The 19686-nt window shown below is 45.6% G+C and overlaps 1 protein-coding gene across 12 annotated transcripts in view; it reads right to left on the bottom strand.

Annotated features, from left to right (window-relative positions):
- Positions 1-285: 285 nt before the first annotated feature.
- The window catches only part of LOC102924940 (AGBL carboxypeptidase 4), a 1182350-nt gene continuing 1162949 nt past the window's right edge, over positions 286-19686 (bottom strand). For 6 of the 12 annotated variants that reach the window (XM_076564763.1, XM_076564757.1, XM_076564760.1 and 3 more), the window contains 2 exons: positions 8747-8843; positions 7652-8002 (listed from right to left, as the gene is read on the bottom strand). In XM_076564763.1, the coding sequence (XP_076420878.1) occupies positions 7744-8002; positions 8747-8843 (356 nt within the window). In that variant the 3' untranslated portion in view covers positions 7652-7743. Of the gene's footprint in view, positions 1685-7651; positions 8003-8746; positions 8844-19686 lie in introns of those variants that run through there. The other 6 variants (XM_076564765.1, XM_042271605.2, XM_006977774.4 and 3 more) reach the window with 2 other exon arrangements.

Genomic DNA, 19686 nt, shown 5'->3' with positions numbered 1-19686 from the left:
GAAAGCAGATCTAAGCTATAGTCTTATTTTATGCAACCCACCCCTGTCCATGACATCTAAAGTGATGCAAAGCTGCCTCGTGGCAGTTGTGTTGAGCCAGGTACACTCTTAAGCTTCCCAGAATTCTGACATAGGAACTGCAGAGAGTTCAAATCTGACCATTCTTCTGCATCTTGACAGAGCCCCTGACCTCAAAGAGATTAACTCTAATTGGAGTTGGCTGGTTGTCCTCCAAGGAGTAGGAAACCAAAAGGGAAGGGTGCCAAGAACAATCAGGAACAGAGGTGCTGCACAAACCACTTTATTTGGACAATAAAAACCCAGGAAGGTTGCTATATATACAATGGAACATTCATAGCAAACTAACATATGGCTCTTTGTTACCATTTCTGAAAGCCAATATGTGAAAGAGAAAACAAGCTTTGCTCTCGATTTTTGCAATAAACTTTGAAAATCGCCGTCGCAAATGCAAAGAATGTTTAACTGGAATTGTGTGCTGAAGGCCCCATCTCCCTGGAGCCTCCCTCCCTCTCCCTATCTCCTAATCCTCATTTCCGGGAGGTCATTTTAATTAGCAGGCTGTCATGGTGACTCAGCCTGCTGCTTCCACAGACAGGAAGGGAGTAGACTCCCCTGGACCCATTCATCACACAAAGGCCCTTTAAGCCTCAGGAAAATGCACAGTGTTTGGCTTGCTTCGCCTCGGGAATTGCTTCTGCTGTCATTTTCTTTTATCACTCCTGCCTGCCGAGGGTGCAGTCCTTTGTCTCTTGCAGCCCCCTTACCTGGTAGTCACCCTGTCCTCAGTGCAGATTATCATCGCTCACCTCCCTTGATTCTTGTCACCGGGGACTGCAGACCTTATCCACAGTAGTTCTTCGGAATGAATGAGCAACGTTTTTTTTTTTTTGTTGTTTTGTTTTGTTTTTTTTTTTTGGTCTGGGGAGCTAGAGTTTCGATTAAACTACCCAGGAAGTTGAAAAATGGCTTTCAGAACAGCTTTCTGAAGTTGCATGCTGGGGCTTGAGGGAGTGAGAGAGCATGAGGCTTATAGATACAGTGACCATGTTTCTAAGTCCACTCTGATTTCAAAAATTCTACCCCATTGTTCACAACAGCCTGTTTGCCTTTGGCTTGAATGTGTGTCGCTGTTGCTTTGGATCAGAAAATACGGAGACTGCATTCCTAAACTAGAAACAATTGCAACCTGTTTTAAGTAAAGTCACCTGTGCAGTGACCATACAACTTTAAAAGGTGAAGAAGGGCTTACAGAGACCTGAGGCCTGTGGAACCTCTTGAGAGGGGTGTGTAGGTTTTCCTATGCTTACCTGGCTCCACTCTCCCACTCCACTCAGCCTCTGAGTTGAAGGCTCACAATTGATTTCCCGTTGATAAAAGGGGGGAAAAATCAATGATAAAATGTCTCTCTTTCCCCCTCCCTTTCACCAGCATGTGCACAATGCTGAAAACCCCTGTCTTGGAAACCAGGGAATGGCACTTAATTTCGTGCCCCAACAGGAAATTCGTGTTCCTGTCCCCACAATGCCTCCAGGTGCCATGTCTTTAAAAGGGGGCTGAAGAGTCTTTGTGGTTCAGTGAGCTCTTCTTGTCCCCTTTGCTGTTGGGGACATTGCTGGCTGAGCCCCGCAGGGATGGGTGCTTGTAAGGAGTGGGGGTTTCTTTCCTGTAAAAGGGAAACAACAGAAAGAGAAGACAGCCCATATACACACTGAATGAGTTCATCTGTGTGCATGTCCATCTTCCTCACTGGACAGGGACCTCGTGGGTCCCCAGAACACAGTCCAGTTTTGGTATAAAGCAGTCATAGTAGCTCAGCGAATGTCTGTAGGATGGTGACTGGCTAGCCAATGGATGGATGGATGGATGGATGGAAGGATAGATGGATAGATGGATGGATGGATGGATGGATGGATGAATGAATGGATGGATGGATGGACACATTGCTTCATTCTAGGCATGGAGAAATTTAAGTCTCTTACAGCTCCAATTTGGTATCTTGCCACTTGTATTCCAACTAATTCAACACATTATACATGGGAAGGGATGGGAACACAAAAATCTATAGTTTGGAAATTTGGAAGGAGGCCAACAGGATTATGCTACCTGTCTTGGAGTCTTGTGGGCTTGGAAAATCCCTTTTGAATATGAGAGAGAGAGAGAGAGAGAGAGAGAGAGAGAGAGAGAGAGAGAGAGAGAGAGAGAGAGAGAGAGAGAGAGAAGAAGAAGAAGAAGAAGAAGAAGAAGAAGAAGAAGAAGAAGAAGAAGAAGAAGAAGAAGAAGAAGAAAGAAGAAGAAGAGGAGGAGGAGGAAGAGGAGGAGGAGGAGAAGGAGATGGAGCGGAGAGGAAAGAGAGCTCTTGGGTGGCTGGGACACCATTCTGTCATTCCATGTATGGTGTATGATCACCAAGGACTTCAGAATCCCAGTTTTATTATTCAGCCTCATTACAACAACTCATAATGTCTCCAGGCATATCTTCCTAGCATGCCTGGAGATCTCAGAGAACAGATATATGTCTGTTTTACCTCTATGTCCCCGAACTCAGCACCCAACACCCAACACAGTAATCTTACCACCATCATTCAGTGTTTCTGTTCACATAAGAGATAATGAGCTCCTGTGGAGCCAGAACTAATTTTATTCACTGTTGCATTTTACCTTATTCAGTGCTTTATTTGTTATATTTTTGACTGACAAATTGATTTATATAGTCATTGGATTTAAGATTTATTCTCAGCGGGAAGACTGGTCTTAATTTTAAGTCCCAAAGAACTGCTCTGAATTCCCAAGTTGGCTGACTTCAGAAGTGTGGCCTTGGGCAAGGAACTGAACTTCTCTGAACTTCATTTGTACAATGAGAATAAACTACTCCAGTCATCCAGGAGTGTCGTGAAGTTAAATTAGAGAATATGAATGAGCACCCCAGGAGGCTTTGTTAATATTCTGATCCGTGCCTTGAAATCCCACCCCTTGGTGCCGCCCTGCATCCTGCCATAAAAGCTTCCTTTTAAGGAAAAACTCTGCCCCTTCCTCTCTCTCTCTTCTGCCTTTTCCTCCACAAGGTGTGCACCCCTTGACCCCCTCCCTCTCTCTTTCTCTCTTCTCCTCTTCTTTCCTATCTTTCTCTTCATTTCTCTACTATAATAAACTCTCCACATGGATGCAGCATCTGGATTGTGAATTACTGGCCGCCGCTACTGCCACCATGCCTGCATGGGGTGCATCTGCCCAGCCTGCCGCTGCATCTGCCCAGCATGCTAGCAAGTTTTCCCTCAGGTGTGGTATATCCTGGCCTGGCCAGCTGGGGGTTCCCCACGTGTGCATAATTCATAACAGGCTTCCTCCCTTCGCTGCTGTAATTTGTTGACTGTGGCCCCAGGAACTCTGGACATGTCAAAGATACAGACAGACAGTGATGCTGTACTCAACTTGTGTAGGTTTAGTGGAGACCATAACTGTACAAAGCAACCACGCAAACTGAAGACTTCAACATGAAGTCAAAAGTGGTGAATGCTAGAAGTAGAAATGGAGCGGGCTGTTTGAATTGGGACTGAAGATGTGTCTTGTGGCCTTTGTGCTCTGACCTTGGCACAACAACTTTTATTCATGGTTGATGAGTCACAAACCAAATGAAGATGGAGTAGGTGTCAGGACACACACAAAGGACACCTGGCCTTGACATACCTCCTCCCAGTCTCAGTGCCTGAAAACACATGTTCCTTGAAGATCTGGCCAACATGAGGAGACTGTCTAGTGAAGGTGAGATGAGCCTAGACCCAATGCCCCTTAACACTCTAGTTCTACAAAGCTCATGCTTGGACTGCCACCTACAGATGGTGTGATCTTTTTGAGTCTGTTTTGTTTTCAGCACTAGCAATGGAAGTCAGGGCCACACACATGCAAGTCAGTTGCTATAACCATATCTGCAGCCCCGAGACAGTATGATCTTAAAGGAGTCCCTTCCTGGATGTAAGAATTTAAGGAGGAGAATGCTTGTTCTTCCTGCCTCGTAGACTCTGGTGAAAGGAGAGTTGGAGAAGAGGTACTGAGATTACAAGGTGCCATCTATCCACAGGTCATTGAGGAGAATATTTCTTCACACCTCAACCATAGGACACAAGGAGCATAGGACACAAGACAGGTATGTTTTTATAGGACAGGGAAGATGCAAAGTACCTAGAAGACAGGCTTGGGTTTATTGCTATGGACACAGCTATAGGTAGATGATGTCATGGCACTGAGGTGTGAAATGACTAGAGAGGGGTATGAGAATGCAGAAACAACTTATGGAGTGACTGGGAAGGCAAAATGTCACTATAATAAAAGATGAGGGCACAGAAAAGGAAAGGAGGCCCTAAACAGCAGATGGCTCATACCTCTGTTCCCTTCTCAATTTCTTTAGATTCATCTGCTTTGGAAGTCAACTGTTTAAGGCTTCTTTAGCTCTTTGGGCACCATTTAATACCTACACCACCATTTCCTGGGAGGTTGCACATCTATATATGTCATAGGACTTTGAGTTGGATGTGTTGGATTTATTCTCTAATTCCTAAGCCAGGCTAGGTGTGGAGCAGGGACTTCTGGGGTGAGTGGTAAATGGAAATGGACTTTGAATCTATGTTTACTATTATTTCGTCACTTCTCTGACCACATTGATCTTACCAGTGCTGCAGGCTTTGTTGGGTCCTGTTGCATTTTACCTTATTCAGTGCTTTATTTGTTATAATTTTGACTGACAAATTGATTTATATAGTCACTGGATTTAAGACTAAATCTTGAGATAGCATCATTTTCTTTCTACTCCATCAATCTCAACACTTCATGTCTTTAAAGAAACCAAGTCCAAATCTCACTTTCTCCCTGAAGCCTTCTTGGAATATGCCTGTCAGCTGTCAAGGACTTTCCAGGTTGTGTGTTGGAATAATAACATCTGGTTGGCACCTCCCCATAGGGCAAAGAGCTTGAGGGAGATGGTTTGTGAACACTCCCGCCCAGTTCTACTACTGTATGTTCGGTGTCAATGACTTCACAACTTATTTAGGCCTTAACATGTACAAGCTCTGCACCATGCACTAAGGATTCAGGAATGAGACTGTCCAAAGAGAAGCCAGACCTGCCTGCAGAGATACCAGACAAGACAGCATTGGGGGGGTGTATGAAAGGCAACTAGGAGCACAGCTGAGGAGATAGCTCTATCTTAGCAGGAAGAGGGACAGGAAGACAGAATGTGACATTTGGAGAAAGTTTGAATGAGTTAGTAGGAATTCAGCACCTACAAAATGAAAGGAATAAAGGGAAAGGATGAACAAGTTATAGAAGCATAAAAATGGACGTGTTCAGGCTGATGCATATGGTAGGAAGTGGTTGGAAGCAGGTACTACCAATGTCAAGGGTATGGTAAGAGGCAGGATAGGTGTTCCCAATGTCAAGGGTTTGGAAGGGGGCAGGATATCAAATTAAAAATATTGGTTAAGGCCTTGAGTAGCAAAGAAGAGGAGTTGGAATATTGCTTTAGAGGTAACAGGGAGCCATGAAGGTTTGTGAATGAGGCCACATCTGACATGTAGTTGTGTATACTTATTGTACACTGTTAAGTGCTGTTATATTTTGCATGTTCCCAGTGTGCTGATGCTAACTATGCTCTCCTAGGACTCATCACAGGCCTAGCACAGGATGTGCGCCTTATATACATATATCATGATGTCACTATGCACAGTCAGGTGTACCTGGTGCCCAGGTTCAAAGCCTGAGTCTACTTGGTCAATACCTGCTTACTTCCATGTTCATGTTCTGCCCACTCACAGAAGTATTCTTGGTCCATTCTTTTTGTCTGTCTGATTTTATCCCCTTTGGTTTTTAGCTCTATGGCTGTGACACTGGTTAAAAATAAATGTAGGGTCTCAGCTTTCCTAATCAATGCTGAGCCTGAGCTCCCATGCCCACATTGCTTCCTCTCCCCAGGACTTCTTCCTGAGGGGCGGCCCAGCACCCCAGATGCCAACAGCCTTTCACCAGCATATGGGTAGAAAGTGACATATGGCAATTATCCATGGAGATGGGAGAAAACAAAGATTAATTTTGAGTCAAAACATGTAATTTTCCTTTACAACCAGAACTGCTCTTTCACTTAAGCTATTTGATGCTTGGGTGGAAAATAATACAAAAGCAGGAAGCATTCAAATTCAAATAGGACCCTATATTCCCGGGAATTCATTCTTAAAGGGTTACTTACCAATTTGGAGTTGAATGCTGCTCACAGGGGCTTACCCAGGCCTGGAAGGAGGGGTATGGGGTAGGAAGGGAGCTAATTTGTTTTCCTAATTTAAAATTGGGTGTATTTGCCTCAACTATTCAAATCCTAGTGAGCAAAGAAGTCTTTGCTGAAGAGGACCTCAAAGCTCAGGGTCAGGGATGCCATGAGCAGAAGCTCTTGGGAGGAAAACTTCCTTGCATCATTCTGATTCAGTTTCAAGTCCCCTCCCAATCTGGAAGATCCTCTCCAGACTGAGGTTGAGTATCCCCCCAGAGGGGTCAGGCCCTGGGCTCCAATCCTGGCTTCAACTCTGGACCTTGACACCCATTCTGCCCCCTAGGTCTCAATGTCTTCTTTTGCCATGCTTGCTGATGTACCCCCAAACTTCTGAAGCACTACTTCACTGATCTGTGACCAGGACACATGCAAGGAAAATAAAAGAGGTGAAGGATAAAGATAATTTTTATGCAGGCTGACAGAGGACCCAAAAGAGATAATCCCTAAATTAACTTGTAAATGAGATGCTAAGAATTCTTTTGAGTTTTACAAAGCTTTAAATGTTTAAGAACTTTAGCCAATCAAGAGTGACTTCTAAGAATGAACCAAGCACTTTCCTCTGGAGGTGAACTTCTCAAAGGCAGGGTCATACCTTAATCTCCAACTCATCCCATACCTCCCTCCCACCAGAGCCGGGTGCAACGTGCTGTCTTCCATAGGTATATGAGTGATGGAATGGATGAGTGTATCCATGTAAATATGTGCAGGGCAGGCTGGTACTGCAGGAGGTAGAGAAAGAATAAACAATCCTCCTGTAGGGGTTTTTAATACCCCAGAATGGTGGACATAAAGTCCCCAGATGATCTGTTCTCAGTCTGAGACAGGGTGTCATTGGAGCATGCAGCCATGAAAATCAGGCCTTAGAGAGGTACAGCTCACTGAATGATGGAGCCTGGGCCAGCCCCCAGGTACGTTAGGGGACTTGTCGCAGGCTATCATAAACTGGCAAAAATCGGAAACCAAAAACATTTGGAGGCATCTACTGTGTGATGGGCATTGTTCTAAGCTTGTACCTAATCTTTAGAACCATATTAAGTGGTTGCTATACTTTCTGTTTAACGGGCAGGTGTAGAAAGGTCTTAAGAGGCCAAGAAACTTGCCTACAATCCCATTGCTCATGAGAGCCTGAGACAGTCCACTGTTGGAGCTCTATTGCAGTAGAGTTCAAATGGTCTTAGAATAGGAAACCCTATCTGTGCTATAGACCCTGTGACTTCAGGTAACCTTCTGTTCCTTTCTGGGTCTCCTTTTCTTAAAGTGCAAGATAAGACATACACAGACTAAATAAGATTAGGTACACAAAGTACTTCATACAATGAGTAACTGTGACTTATATATTTATTATTAATAATAGATGATGGAGAAAGATTCATTGTGTTAAGCTCCTGAAGCACCAAAGAACATAGCGAACATCAATGGAAAGAATGGTCTGGCAGGAGTAGAGAGTTGGACACTGCCACGTCATTCCAGGAGCCTGGACCACTAGGGGAACAGGAGATGAGGCCCAGAGGTAGGGCAGTGCTAGAACATTCCAGATGCCACTGGATGTCACTGCCCTGATGTTCATTGAGTGCTCTACCAGCACACATGGGAACTCCCAGAACTTCCAGCTGTTGGTCAGCCCTCAGACAAGATGGATGATCCCATCCCAGTCTTCTCTCCTCCTTGGATCTACAAGTGGGTCCATCAGAGGAGCAAGATGGGACTTCTTAGGGGTGTGTCCTCTGTAGCCCAAACCTTCAAGTGTTAAGGGAAGGGACTATCATAGACTGATGGGATACTCATACACCTGGTACTAGTGTTTCAGTGTAAAGCCCACAATAGCCTGGAAACTGTGAACCTGAAAAGTGCCTGATTTACAGACTAGGGGTCTGAGGAATTGGAGCTCATTTGGGAACCTTAGAGAATGAGTGATCATATGGAGTGGAATATGTAAACAGCCAGGCTAACTTAGATCAGTGGCTGATCTTGGCTCCTTAGCAATGCCCCATCCCTGGAGATTCTTATGATGGACCTGAAATGAGATGGCCCACCATGCATGACTATGCTGTTGTGCAGACTGTGGATTGGAACTCAGCTGTTCAGTTTAATGCATTGTAAAAGGGGACACTGAGGCATCATTCACCCTGACCAACCTGGTGAGTCAAGGTATTTCCTTGCTCTGGACCATGGGAGGCTGTTTGGCAGTCTGGGCTAACATCCCAGAAGCTAGAGGAGATGAAGCTTCAGAGATGCCTGTGCTCAGGAAACACACCTTCCGGGCCCATACTGATTCTTGTGGCAGAGCTAGGTAGGGTTGCCCTTCCTGTGGCACAGGTGGGAAACTGAGGGACATCAGAAAACTAAGAGAAGCTTCCCTGAGCACAGACCCAGTGAAGCAGGACCTGAGCCTAACTGCTTGGGTCTACCACTTACCGAAGCCTTGGCATGGGGACTGTCATCCTCTCAACCAAGGAATTCAGCCGGTAATAGTCTAGAAATGTTCTCGCCACATTCCTCCCCAGCTTCATATCTGCAGGTGTGTGTTAAGAAGCAACTTTGAAAGGAGATTGAGCAGGATGAAAAGAGGCCTAGTTATAAAGAATAAAAATGCAAGTAAAGCCGTGGTAAAGAGGGTGTCATCCCTCTCCAGTCTAGGGTTTTGGCTGCATTGTCTCTGCCTTCACAAAACCTTCAGTGATAATTATGGTCCTCCTTTCAGGGACAAGGAACTAAAAGGCACAGAACACAAGTAAAGGAGTGGAGTGGGCACTGGGGTCTAAGTAATCAATCCCCCAAATCTGTGTACCAAGCTTTTTGGTACACTAGGATTTTCCAGTCTGGCCTCAAATAGTCCGGAATGAAGCCTGATGAGCAAGGTACAAAACCAAGAGACCCTTTGCTGAATAAAGGGCAGGGTTTGCCTGACCTTCAAGGACCAGGCATCTCTCTTGAGAGCAATCCCAGGAAAGCTCTCTGACTCTAAATAGAATCCCATTTCCCCTTGCTATTTGGAAAATAATAAACCCCTAGGGTATAGATCAATAGCCTATTTATCAAATCATAAATTCCCCAGGCAAGGAGAAAGCTCCAGTTCTATACTAGTACTAACACCCTGGGATCAATTAATACAACAATTGTGTATCTACCTTATGCACCATATCCACATCTCTGGGGTTCTCTGCTATTTCCTTTGCCTAAATTCAGGACCTCCCTAACTCTCCCTTAGCTAATATATAGCGTAGGTTCTCCAATGAGCCACTATCTCTTCGTTAGATTTTCCAGGCTCTTCCCTGCTGTCATCCCAGGGCCGAGAGTGTCCCCTTGTTCCCTACCACCATGGCTTTAGAACTGACCTCATTCAGAGTACGTGTCATTTCTCATAGGGTGGAAATGGAGTGTTTACTGACAGTGGGTCCTCCACCCCACCCCCATCAGCTACAAACACCCAAGCTGCCAACCTTCCCCCTGAGACTTCTCATATCCTGATTTTGTCCCCCTCTTTCCATCCCCTAGAATGGGTCAGCATCACCTTTCCCCTGGACGATTGCCATGCTGTCCTCTGGGCCTCCCGTCCCAGAATAGCCCTCCCTCTATAGGATGTTTCCAACAGTGAAGTCGGGGGCTGTGTTCTCTAGCGCAGACCCAGTAGTGTTAGTGACTAAAACCTTTCTGTGTCTTCCAGTTGCTGTTCATAGCTTGGCCCTTAAGCAGGTTCTCTCCTCTCCTCTTGCTACCTCCTGCCTCCCACCCTTCTGCAGCTCCTCCTCTTCTAATCCTGTAACTCTTAGGTCTTTGTTCACCATGCATCCTACTAGACCACCATGCCAAGCATGCCTTATAGCACCAGATCCTTCTCAGCCTCCAGACCTACATCCAGTTATCACTTTAATAGGAATATCCTCCTTGGTGCCTTTGCTGGGATAGGTTTTCCATGGTATCTTTGTCTAGTTCTCTGCAGTCAGACTACTCAGCAATACTGAATTTCAGCCAGCCCTTCTTTTCAATAGTCCCTCTAGCCTAGACAATTTATGCACAAGAGATCATCTTTGCTTGACTCAATCATCTAAATACCTATATGCCTACCTGGCAGTAGCATGAAAAGGAAATGAATAATGACACCCAATAGCTAAGCAGTGCTTAGTATGTGCTAGGCAATCTCATAACAAACCAATGAGATGTCTATTATTGTTCCTATTGCTCAGACAGGGTAAGTGACTTCCCATAAGACTATAAATGCTTATAAGACCTTATAAATGCTGGAGTTGGGATTTAAACTCGGGCCTTGCTTCTCTTGGACCTACACCATTTCACATTTGTATCTATCTTTCTCCTACCTGATAAACTATCCAGTGGAGGAGATTCACAGTCCTGACCCAGGAATACGTGGATCTGAGGCATGTAGGGTGACATGCACAGAAGCAGCAGCCCGAGGGAGTCTTTGGAGAAGGATTGCTCCTAGCTGGACTATAAAGACAGGACAGCTAAAAAGGCCTTCAGACAAGAGTGCAGAAATGGTTTGCCACTCACACATGCATCTAAACAATATTTTCTTTATCTTTGTTGGGCTGTGATAGGAGAAGGAACTTATCTAATGCCACATAGCTGATAATGGTAGAATCAGGAGTCACATACAGGCGAGTCTGATTCCAGCCTTTGAGTTTCCGCTGCCCTGGGCTGTTTCTCAACTTGAAGGCACCTTTTCTGTCAAAGCCTGAGTCATCCCAGGTCAGAATGTGGTGGGAGGAGGAGAAACAGCAGGCATGGTGTTTAGGACAGGGAGCCCCACTGCAGGCTTGCTGTGCTCTGGGGCTGCTACCTGCTTTCTTTCTCTGGATGTGTCTGACCTTCTCTGTCCCCTCTCTGAAAAGTCCACAAGCTGGCACTGAGCATGGCCTCTCTGACTAGCAGCCCCCAGAGGCTGTCTCATGGCCAGGGCCTGCAGAGACAAGCTGGCTGCTTGAACCCAGACAGTCTCGAGTTGGCTCGGGGAGACCGAGTCGTGGTTATGTGTGTTGAAAGGAATCGCTGCAGGGCACGGGAGAAATGAGAGGTCCCTGTGGACCGAGTTGGTAAGCTACAGCAGACATTTTTGGAAGCAGATGTGTCTAGCCCAAATCCTGGTTCGGCCACATGATTATGGAGAGAATAGATTTTAATTTCCAAAGATGTCTGCAACATTGTTTCTGGTCTCACATGCTCTTCTAATATGACCTTGATACTCCTTCCACTGAAAGACACAGTCTTTATGTTCTTTCCCCTTGAATGTTCACAGACTTTAAACTGGCCTCTAACCAAAAGAATGACACAGTGGAAGTGACATTGTGAGACTTGCGTGGCAAGGTCAGATAAAGCAAAGTAACTGAACCTTGTGTTGTGGAGTGCTCGAGCTAGGGTTCCAAGCTTGCAGACAAGCAGACTGACCACCCCGAGGTCCTGCGACTATGCACAGAGGATAGACTCATGGTCAGCCTTCACTTCTATAGCATTCTGTCATTCCAGTTCCAGCCGCTGTTTATCTACAACTGAATCAGACTCCTCAAAAGACCCTCCCACTAAGGCTCACTCTAATGTCTGACCCACAGAAGACATGAAGGGATAGCATTATTTTAAGCCACAAATTTTAGGGGAAGAGTATCTAACACAGAACTAGACACCAAGTAACCGTGCACAAGCCACTCCATCTTCCTGAGCCATCTTGTCTTGTCTGTAAAATGCCTGCTTCACAGATTTGCTGGACAGCAGTGTGTGGCCAGATGTAGTTGGAGAGTAGCACAGGGCTGATTGAATGGTGAATGACTAAATGGATGAATAAAGGGGGGAGAGAGAAGCCTCATTTCTCCCTGACTGTCTATACTAAGAGCCAGACCCCAGGCACCACAGAAGCATTTGCCTTGCTCACCAACAAAGGAGTTAGTTGGGCTGCTCACCAAAACTGGAGCTAATCACTTTGGATGGGCTCTGCTGAAAAGGCAGTTTTAAAGGTGGATCTTGTCTAGGAAAGATCTCTTTCCTTTCCCCCCTCTAGCCACAAAGCCTTATTCACTCCAGAATATTTCTTACACTGGCCCTGATTGAGTGAAGGAGCAGGACAAAGGTGAAGGAGAGTAGAGATTGATTGAACATTTTCAATTAAAACAAGATGTCTTGGAAGGCAGATTTAAGATCCAGGTAAAGAGAGGCTATAGTTTTCTTGGCTGGGCCATTTTCAATATATTGCAGCATTAAGAGAGGAAAAACTGGGGTGAATGCTCTCAGCTATTCATTATCTACAAAAATCTCGGGATAGTCTGTATGCTGAAATTTTTTCCCATCCTCAATTTCAATTCATCAGTCTGTTTCTCACAGACAGCAGGGAATAGTCAGCCAACAGGGCAGCTGGGCCTGGGAGCCTAAAGTGCAGAGGATGGAGCATGGATTCAGCTGGGGTGGTTGGAAATTTGGACTAATCTGGTGACTTCTACCAAGAACTATCTTGGTATAGAGTAGCTCTAGGCCCCCATTTCATGGGGCTCTTTAACAGGTGATGGGGGTTAGATGCGTTCTATGATTTTCATCCATCCATCCATCCATCCATCCATCCATCCATCCATCCATCCATTATGCATGCAAGCATTGATTCAAACACTTATTGGGTCTTCCTTGGGGTTAGTTGAGATGAATTAGACAAGTCCACTTTCAAGTCTGGAGGGGGAAAACAGCCTACCCCAGTTAACTATATCCCCAAGCAGGTGGTTAGTTACATTGTCACTTTGACAAAAGCAGCTACTAGAGTGTGCTGTGCAATGCAGTTACTGTCACCAACATTCACCACAGCTTGACAAGACCAAAGCACGAGTCTTCATGTATTTCACAGATAAGAAAATAGTATTCAGGGCTTATGTTATTAACCCAGAGTCTCACTCTTTGAAAGTGATAGAGGCAGACTCAAACCCCAGGGTCTTCTCAGCATGGGTACTGTCTCTGCTCTGGAATGTGATAAAAGATCTAAACACAAAATGCTCTCACCCTGTAGAGGAAGACTGAATTCCAAATGGAAAAACCGTGAAAGGCTTCATGGAGGTAGATGTGTAACTAAGATTTGAAGGATGAAGATAACCTGAAAGAGAAAGTGGGCTGAGAATACAGCCCAATGGCAGCTCATTTGCCTAGCAAGGTCCAAGGTTCAGTCTTTTCTCCTTCCAAAGAGAGAAAGTGGTGGAGGCACGTGTCAGCAGAGGCACAGGTGTGGCCAGGGACCACGACATGACCCGAAAGACAATAGGGAAGGTGGGAGTCTCACCTAACTGAAGTGCAGAGTGGAAAGTAAGGCTAGCATGTGGCAGGGGCCAGACTCACCATGGCTTTAGCTGAAAAATTAAGGAACTCAAACTTCTATTCTGAGTGCTGGAGAGATGGCTCTGTTATTAAGAGCACTGGCTGCTCTTTCAGAAGATCTGGTCATAATCCTGGTACCCATACAGTGACTCACCACTACCTACAATTCCAGTTCCAGGTGATATGATTCCCTCTTCTGGCCTCTGTGGGCATTGCAGATACATGGTGCACATACACACATGCAAGCAAAACACTCATATATACAAAATAAAAAAAAAAAATAAAATAAATCTTAGCCGGGCGGTGGTGGCACACGCCTTTAATCCCAGCACTCGGGAGGCAGAGGCAGGAGGATCTCTGTGAGTTCGAGGCCAGCCTGGGCTACCAAGTGAGTTCCAGGAAAAGGCGCAAAGCTACACAGAGAAACCCTATCTCGAAAAACCAAAAAAAAAAAAAAGAAAAGAAAAGAAAAATCTTAAAAAAAAAAAAACCCTTCCATTCTATAGGCAATTAAAACTAATGAATACAAGGGGTTGTGCCTATCATTCTTTCATTAACATATATATTCACTGATAATCTACAATGTTCAGAGTTTTTGGAAGGTTCAGAGTGTAAAGACTAAGAATCAAACAAAAACAATAGTTCTTAAGGCTAGAACTAGAGACATATTACAAAGTACAAAAAAAAAACATGACAAAGTATGAAACTGTGATTCTAATACTGCTATGAGAAAATGTAGTCAAAACCTAGGATGATGGAGATGTGAACGGGCCTCTCTGAGAAGGGGACTGCTGTGGATAATCCTTCTGTCACTGTGTGAATATATGTCACTATGATTAGTTTAATAAATAAGCTAACTGACCAATAGCTGAACAGGATAAAATTAGGCAGGAAAGTCAAACTGAGAATGATGGGATGAAGGAGGGCAGTCAGAGAAGACATCAGCCAGTCACCGAGGAAGCAGGACATGTGGAAAATGAGGTAACAACATGAGCCACATGGCAAAGCATAGATAAGAAATATGGGTTAATTTAAATGTAAGAGTTAGGTAGTAACAAGTCTGAGCTATGGACCGAGAATTTATAATTTATAAGTCTCCAATTCAGTTATTTGGGAAGCGGCTGACTGTTATTTGGGAACGGGCAGTCAGGACAGGAAAACTCTGCCTACAGGGGACATTAAAAACCAACAGTGAGGACAGGTGCCACATCACCTATGAATTGAGAAAAGTGCAGTAGAAGGGACCTCTGAGGAAAGAGAGAAACTAAAAGTGGCTGGGAAAGTAATATAAAAGGGGGAGATCTCAGAAGGCCTTGCTGTAGGCCATTGCAGAGCGTCTGATCCTTCTAGGTGACAGAGAGGCTACTGGACACTCTGAAGCAGGCAAAGAACACAGTCTAATTTATACCTTTAAGAGATCACTGCTATGTTAAATATCTGAAGCAAGTGTGGGAGCAGAAGAAAGAGGGTGTGGGGATCTGGATGGCACAGAGGTAATGGGGGCCGCAGGGTTCTCAAGGGCTCTAGGAGACAAATAGTGACTGTCTCAGGCCTCAGATCTGAGCACTGTGTGAACACATGTGTGAGGACTAAGAGCTCACAGAGTGGTGACCTGGGCCATTTCCCTCCTCTGTGTTCTCTGGGAGTAAAAGCAATGTGATTAGAAGTCTCATCTCCTCATCCTTCCATTCCACAAACATTACTGAGGAACCAATGATACTAAGAGAAAACTGGCAAACACACTCCCATCTTTGTGGAGCTTACATTCCAGCCACAGGCGACAAATGTAAACCTGTGGGATAGGTCAGAAGGTGATAAGCACTGAGATATGGAGCAGGGGATAGGCAGTGAAAGGCAGGAGGAAACCACAGCACTAAGCAGGGTGGTCAGAGGGGACTTCGACAAAAGTGGGCTTGCAATGCACTTGGAGGAGACTGAGGAGCTAGCCAAGCTGAAGCTGAGTCTCCTCACCCAAAGCAGGACTTGTAAAACCCAGCTAATCATAAATGGGATAAAAATGAACCTCGTAGAAGAGTCCCTCCATGGACATCCATAGTGGTACATGGCAACTTCCAACTCTCTGAGCTCAAATCTCACAAACCTCTCCCTCTAGATGTGCGGCCTCCTTGCACTGTCCTGCTCCTTCTCTCGCTGCCCCATAGCTCTGCTGCCTTCTGTTCTCTCCCTTAGGCTCCATCAGAACCACCACCAGGCTCACCTGGCCAGCCCTGCCCTGCACTGCAGAGTACTAAGGTCCTCCTCCCCGCAGTGTGTGCTACAGCTCTGTGTTTAGGTGGAAGCCCTGGTGATGCCATATACCCAAGGAGACTGGGATGATTAGGTGGAAGTCCCACCTCTCTCTCTCCCAAGACCCCACCCCTAAGAAAGTCTGCCAAGAGTCAGTCCCTCCCAGGGGCTGCTCAAGACCATGCCCACAAACTACTTAAGACCTGGTCAGCCATACCAGCAGTGTGTTCTCATGTTCTCTCCCCTGCCTTCTAGAGAGTCACCTGGGAGTTGCTTTGCTCTGTTTATTAAACCTGGACTTAATAACTTGATTGGTTTATTACATCAGTGGTGGAGGATATCCAATAACCGGGGATCCAAAACTTATCACTCTGCTCCCTACCCTCATTTTGCTGATGAGACATCACAAGTCACTTGTCCCATGATGCACATCAAGTATTGGTCCCAAGGAAGACTGAAGGTCATTCACTTATTCCTTCATTTAGTAGCTAAATGTTACTGTACATCAGACACTTTCCTAAGAGTACCAAACTTCATGACAGTCTCTCCTTGCTATTCATATTGTCTCCAAATCAGAAAGCTTAACACCTACATGTCCTCTGTCTGGAAACCTCCACTTGAAAGTCTTCCTCTGCTCACACTGCTATCCCTGGCTGCTATGGGAGATCATCATTAAGCAGGAGGATTAATTCTGCAGACGGGGATGCCAAAGACAAGGCATTTCTCTTTGGTAAGGCTGACAGCACTGCTAGAATATTAAGAGGCAGCTATCTAGGGGCCTCTAGGTAAAGCCTGAGGAACAATGTGGCGATGAAACATCTTTTGTCTCTGCTTCCCTTGCCAGTCCTCTACAAGGTCAGACAGAAGCCCGACTAACCAGATGAATCCTGCTCTGGAGTAAGGGTGCAGGCTGCGGGGATAATCATAGAGGCCTTTGTCATGGCAAGAAAGTCTCCCAGACAGCTCTGAGAGCAGGAGGTCTAAGAAATAGGGAGGTGGGGGGAGGAAGGGAGGGAAATGGGAGAAGGAGCAAACAAAAGGGAAAGATGCAAACAGACACCTGGCTACTTAGAGAAGCTCATCGCAGTGAAGCTGGAAGATAGGGAGAGGAAGATGGTAGAGGGGCCAAGGTAGAGCTGGACTTAAGACTGAAGGGAAATGGAGTTGGGACAGAGATATGGAAAAATAGGAAGCAAATGGCAGGAAGGGAGCGAGTATGATTGGAAAGCCATATATACAGAAAATAGAGAGGAGGGGGTACAGAAGGAAGGAAGCAGATGATGGGACAGTGTAGCATAAATCTTAAAAGGTCTTGTTAAGAAAAATAAACCCAGAGCCAGTTATTGGGGTGAATGCTGGAAGATCAGAGAGGCAGAACAAGCCACAGCTACCTCACCTTGCCAATTCCTCCACTGATCCTGTTTCCTCAGACTGGAAGCCTCTGAGTCCTCATGCAGAATGAATCTCAGCTGAACTGCTGCTAAAAGCCTAAAAGCTTAACCAGGCTCTAGTTCCTGGTCCTCATGCCTTAAATACCTTTCTGCCTCCTGCCATCACTTCCTGGGATTAATGACGTGAGTTACCATGCCTGGCTGTTTCCAGTGTGGCTTTGAACTCAGAGAGATCCATTTCTGCCTCTGGAATGCTAGGATTAAAGGCGTGTGTGCCACCATTTTCTGGACTCTGTATCTAGTGGCTGTTCTGTTCTCTGGCCCCAGATAAGTTTATTAGGGTGCACAATATTTTGGGGGACACAATATACACCACAGGACATGAAGAGAAAGCAGGAGGGGGAGGCAGGGATGCAGTGTGAGAAAAAGAAAAACAGTGGGAGGCAGTGGACAGACTGGAGGGAATGGTTTTTGAGGGGAAGTCAGCTCCCTGGGAAGGACTGGTGTCCCCACCCCACCCCCATGCTGAGGCTTACCTCACCACAAGGCAGCCTACCTGTGACTAGGGGGAAGGGGCTTGAATAGCATCATCCAGCAATGAATTAGAATTCAGGATAAATCAGAGGCTCCATATTAGTTTCTATTTGTTATTGTAACAAGTGATCATAAACTTAGTGCCTTAAAATACCAGGCATGCATTCCCTTACAGCTCTGGGGTCCAAAAAGAAAGTGTTGCCAGGGCTACACTTGCTCGGGAGGCTGCAGGGGATAAACCCTTCATTTATCCTGGCTGTTGACATTCCATGGCTTGTGGCTACATCACTGTAGGCTCTGTGTCATTGGTCTACTACAGGCTTTCCTTCGCTGACAGATATTAAATGTCCTTCTTTCTCCCTTCCATATGGATCCACATGATGCCATGTAGGGCCCACCTATTAAGATAGGATGCTTGCATCTCAAGGTTCTTAGTGAGGGTAAGATAGCAGTGTGGAAGTATCCTCCATGCAACTCCACTGGTAAGAGGAGTCCAGCAAACCAAGGAGAAACTGCCCTCCAAGGACAGAAGGGAACAGAGAACAAGGTGACAGGACAAATAAATGTCATGGAGAAGCAGAAAGGCTTCAGAGAGAAGTGCAAAGCAACTTGCAGGTCTAACCCAGGGTTGGTGCAAGGGTCAAGAATCTTATACCACAGATTTACTGTTTTTTGCTTGTTTGTTTGTTTGTTTTTGAGATAGTCTCAATAAATATCCCTGACTAATGTTGAATCCACGATGGAGATCAAGCTGGCCTTTAAATCAGTCTCTGCCTTCTGCATGATAGAATGAAAGTTGTATACCACCTTGCCTGGAATGTTGTTGTAAATTGGGTTTCAGTCTATTATTTCTGGCCAGCCTGCCTGCCTGCTTTCCTCCCTCTCTCCCTCCCTCTCTCCCTCCCTCCCTCCCTCCCTCCCTCCCTCCCTCCCTCCCTCCCTCCCTTCCTCCCTCCCTTCCTTCTCTCTCTCTTTCTCTCTTTCTCCCTTTCTTTCTTTCTTTCTTCTTCTTTCTTTCTTTCTTTCTTTCTTTCTTTCTTTCTTTCTTTCTTTCTTTCTTTCTTTCTTTCTTTCTTTCTTTCTTCTTTAGTGTTATTGTTAGTATTGTCTTTCTGCTCTCAGAGCAGTGCTGGAACCAAACTCTGCATCTGGAATGCCCTGGGTTGGGTGGATGCTTTGCCACTGAGGTACTGCTTCGCCTGGTTGAGAGAAGCTGTATCTTATTCCAAAGCCACAGCAAAGAGAAGTAGTATGATCATTGTGGATCTGACATTTTGAGAGACCTTAGCACTGGTCACTTCCAAGGCCTTTGAGTACACAGACTGCTGACAGACTGGAGGACGAACCCCAGAAGGCACCGGTGCTGCCTGTAACACATGGGCCTGAACCACCACCCTTGAGAGACCAATGGAGAAAGTGGCTACCTTAGGCCCCAGCATAGCACACACGCTCAAACTGGCGAATCACAGCTAGAAAGCCATAGAAAAAGTACATCATGAAGCCCATTAGGAAGTGAATGCAACATTACATAAGCAGACCCCTAAGAATGTCTGTAAAGACTGTTTCTGTGGAAACAGTAACACTTACGGGGCCCAGGAATTGGGATCCAGATGTCTTTGGAGGCCATTATTTAGCCTACTCATTCTTCCTGAGTTCATCCGCTTAAAGCTGAGAATGGAGACCCTGAGGAGTGTCAGAAGAAATGCTCATGTCCTTGTCTCCATGCCTCGGCCTTCTGGGCAGTCTCTGGGCCTTTGGTTTCATCCAGCATCGATGAGAATGATGTTCCCACAATTGCTGATCTTTCGACTCTTTGACCTTCAACCCTACACTGTTTCCCTGACATCTACAGGGTGAGATTCACATTCACAAATCTGAATTTCATGG

This window comes from Peromyscus maniculatus, chromosome 2, assembly GCF_049852395.1.
Source record: "Peromyscus maniculatus bairdii isolate BWxNUB_F1_BW_parent chromosome 2, HU_Pman_BW_mat_3.1, whole genome shotgun sequence".
In the NCBI taxonomy this organism is placed as follows: domain Eukaryota; kingdom Metazoa; phylum Chordata; class Mammalia; order Rodentia; family Cricetidae; genus Peromyscus; species Peromyscus maniculatus.
Note: the sequence above shows the minus strand (reverse complement) of the source record. Positions and strands in the feature narration are given on the sequence as shown.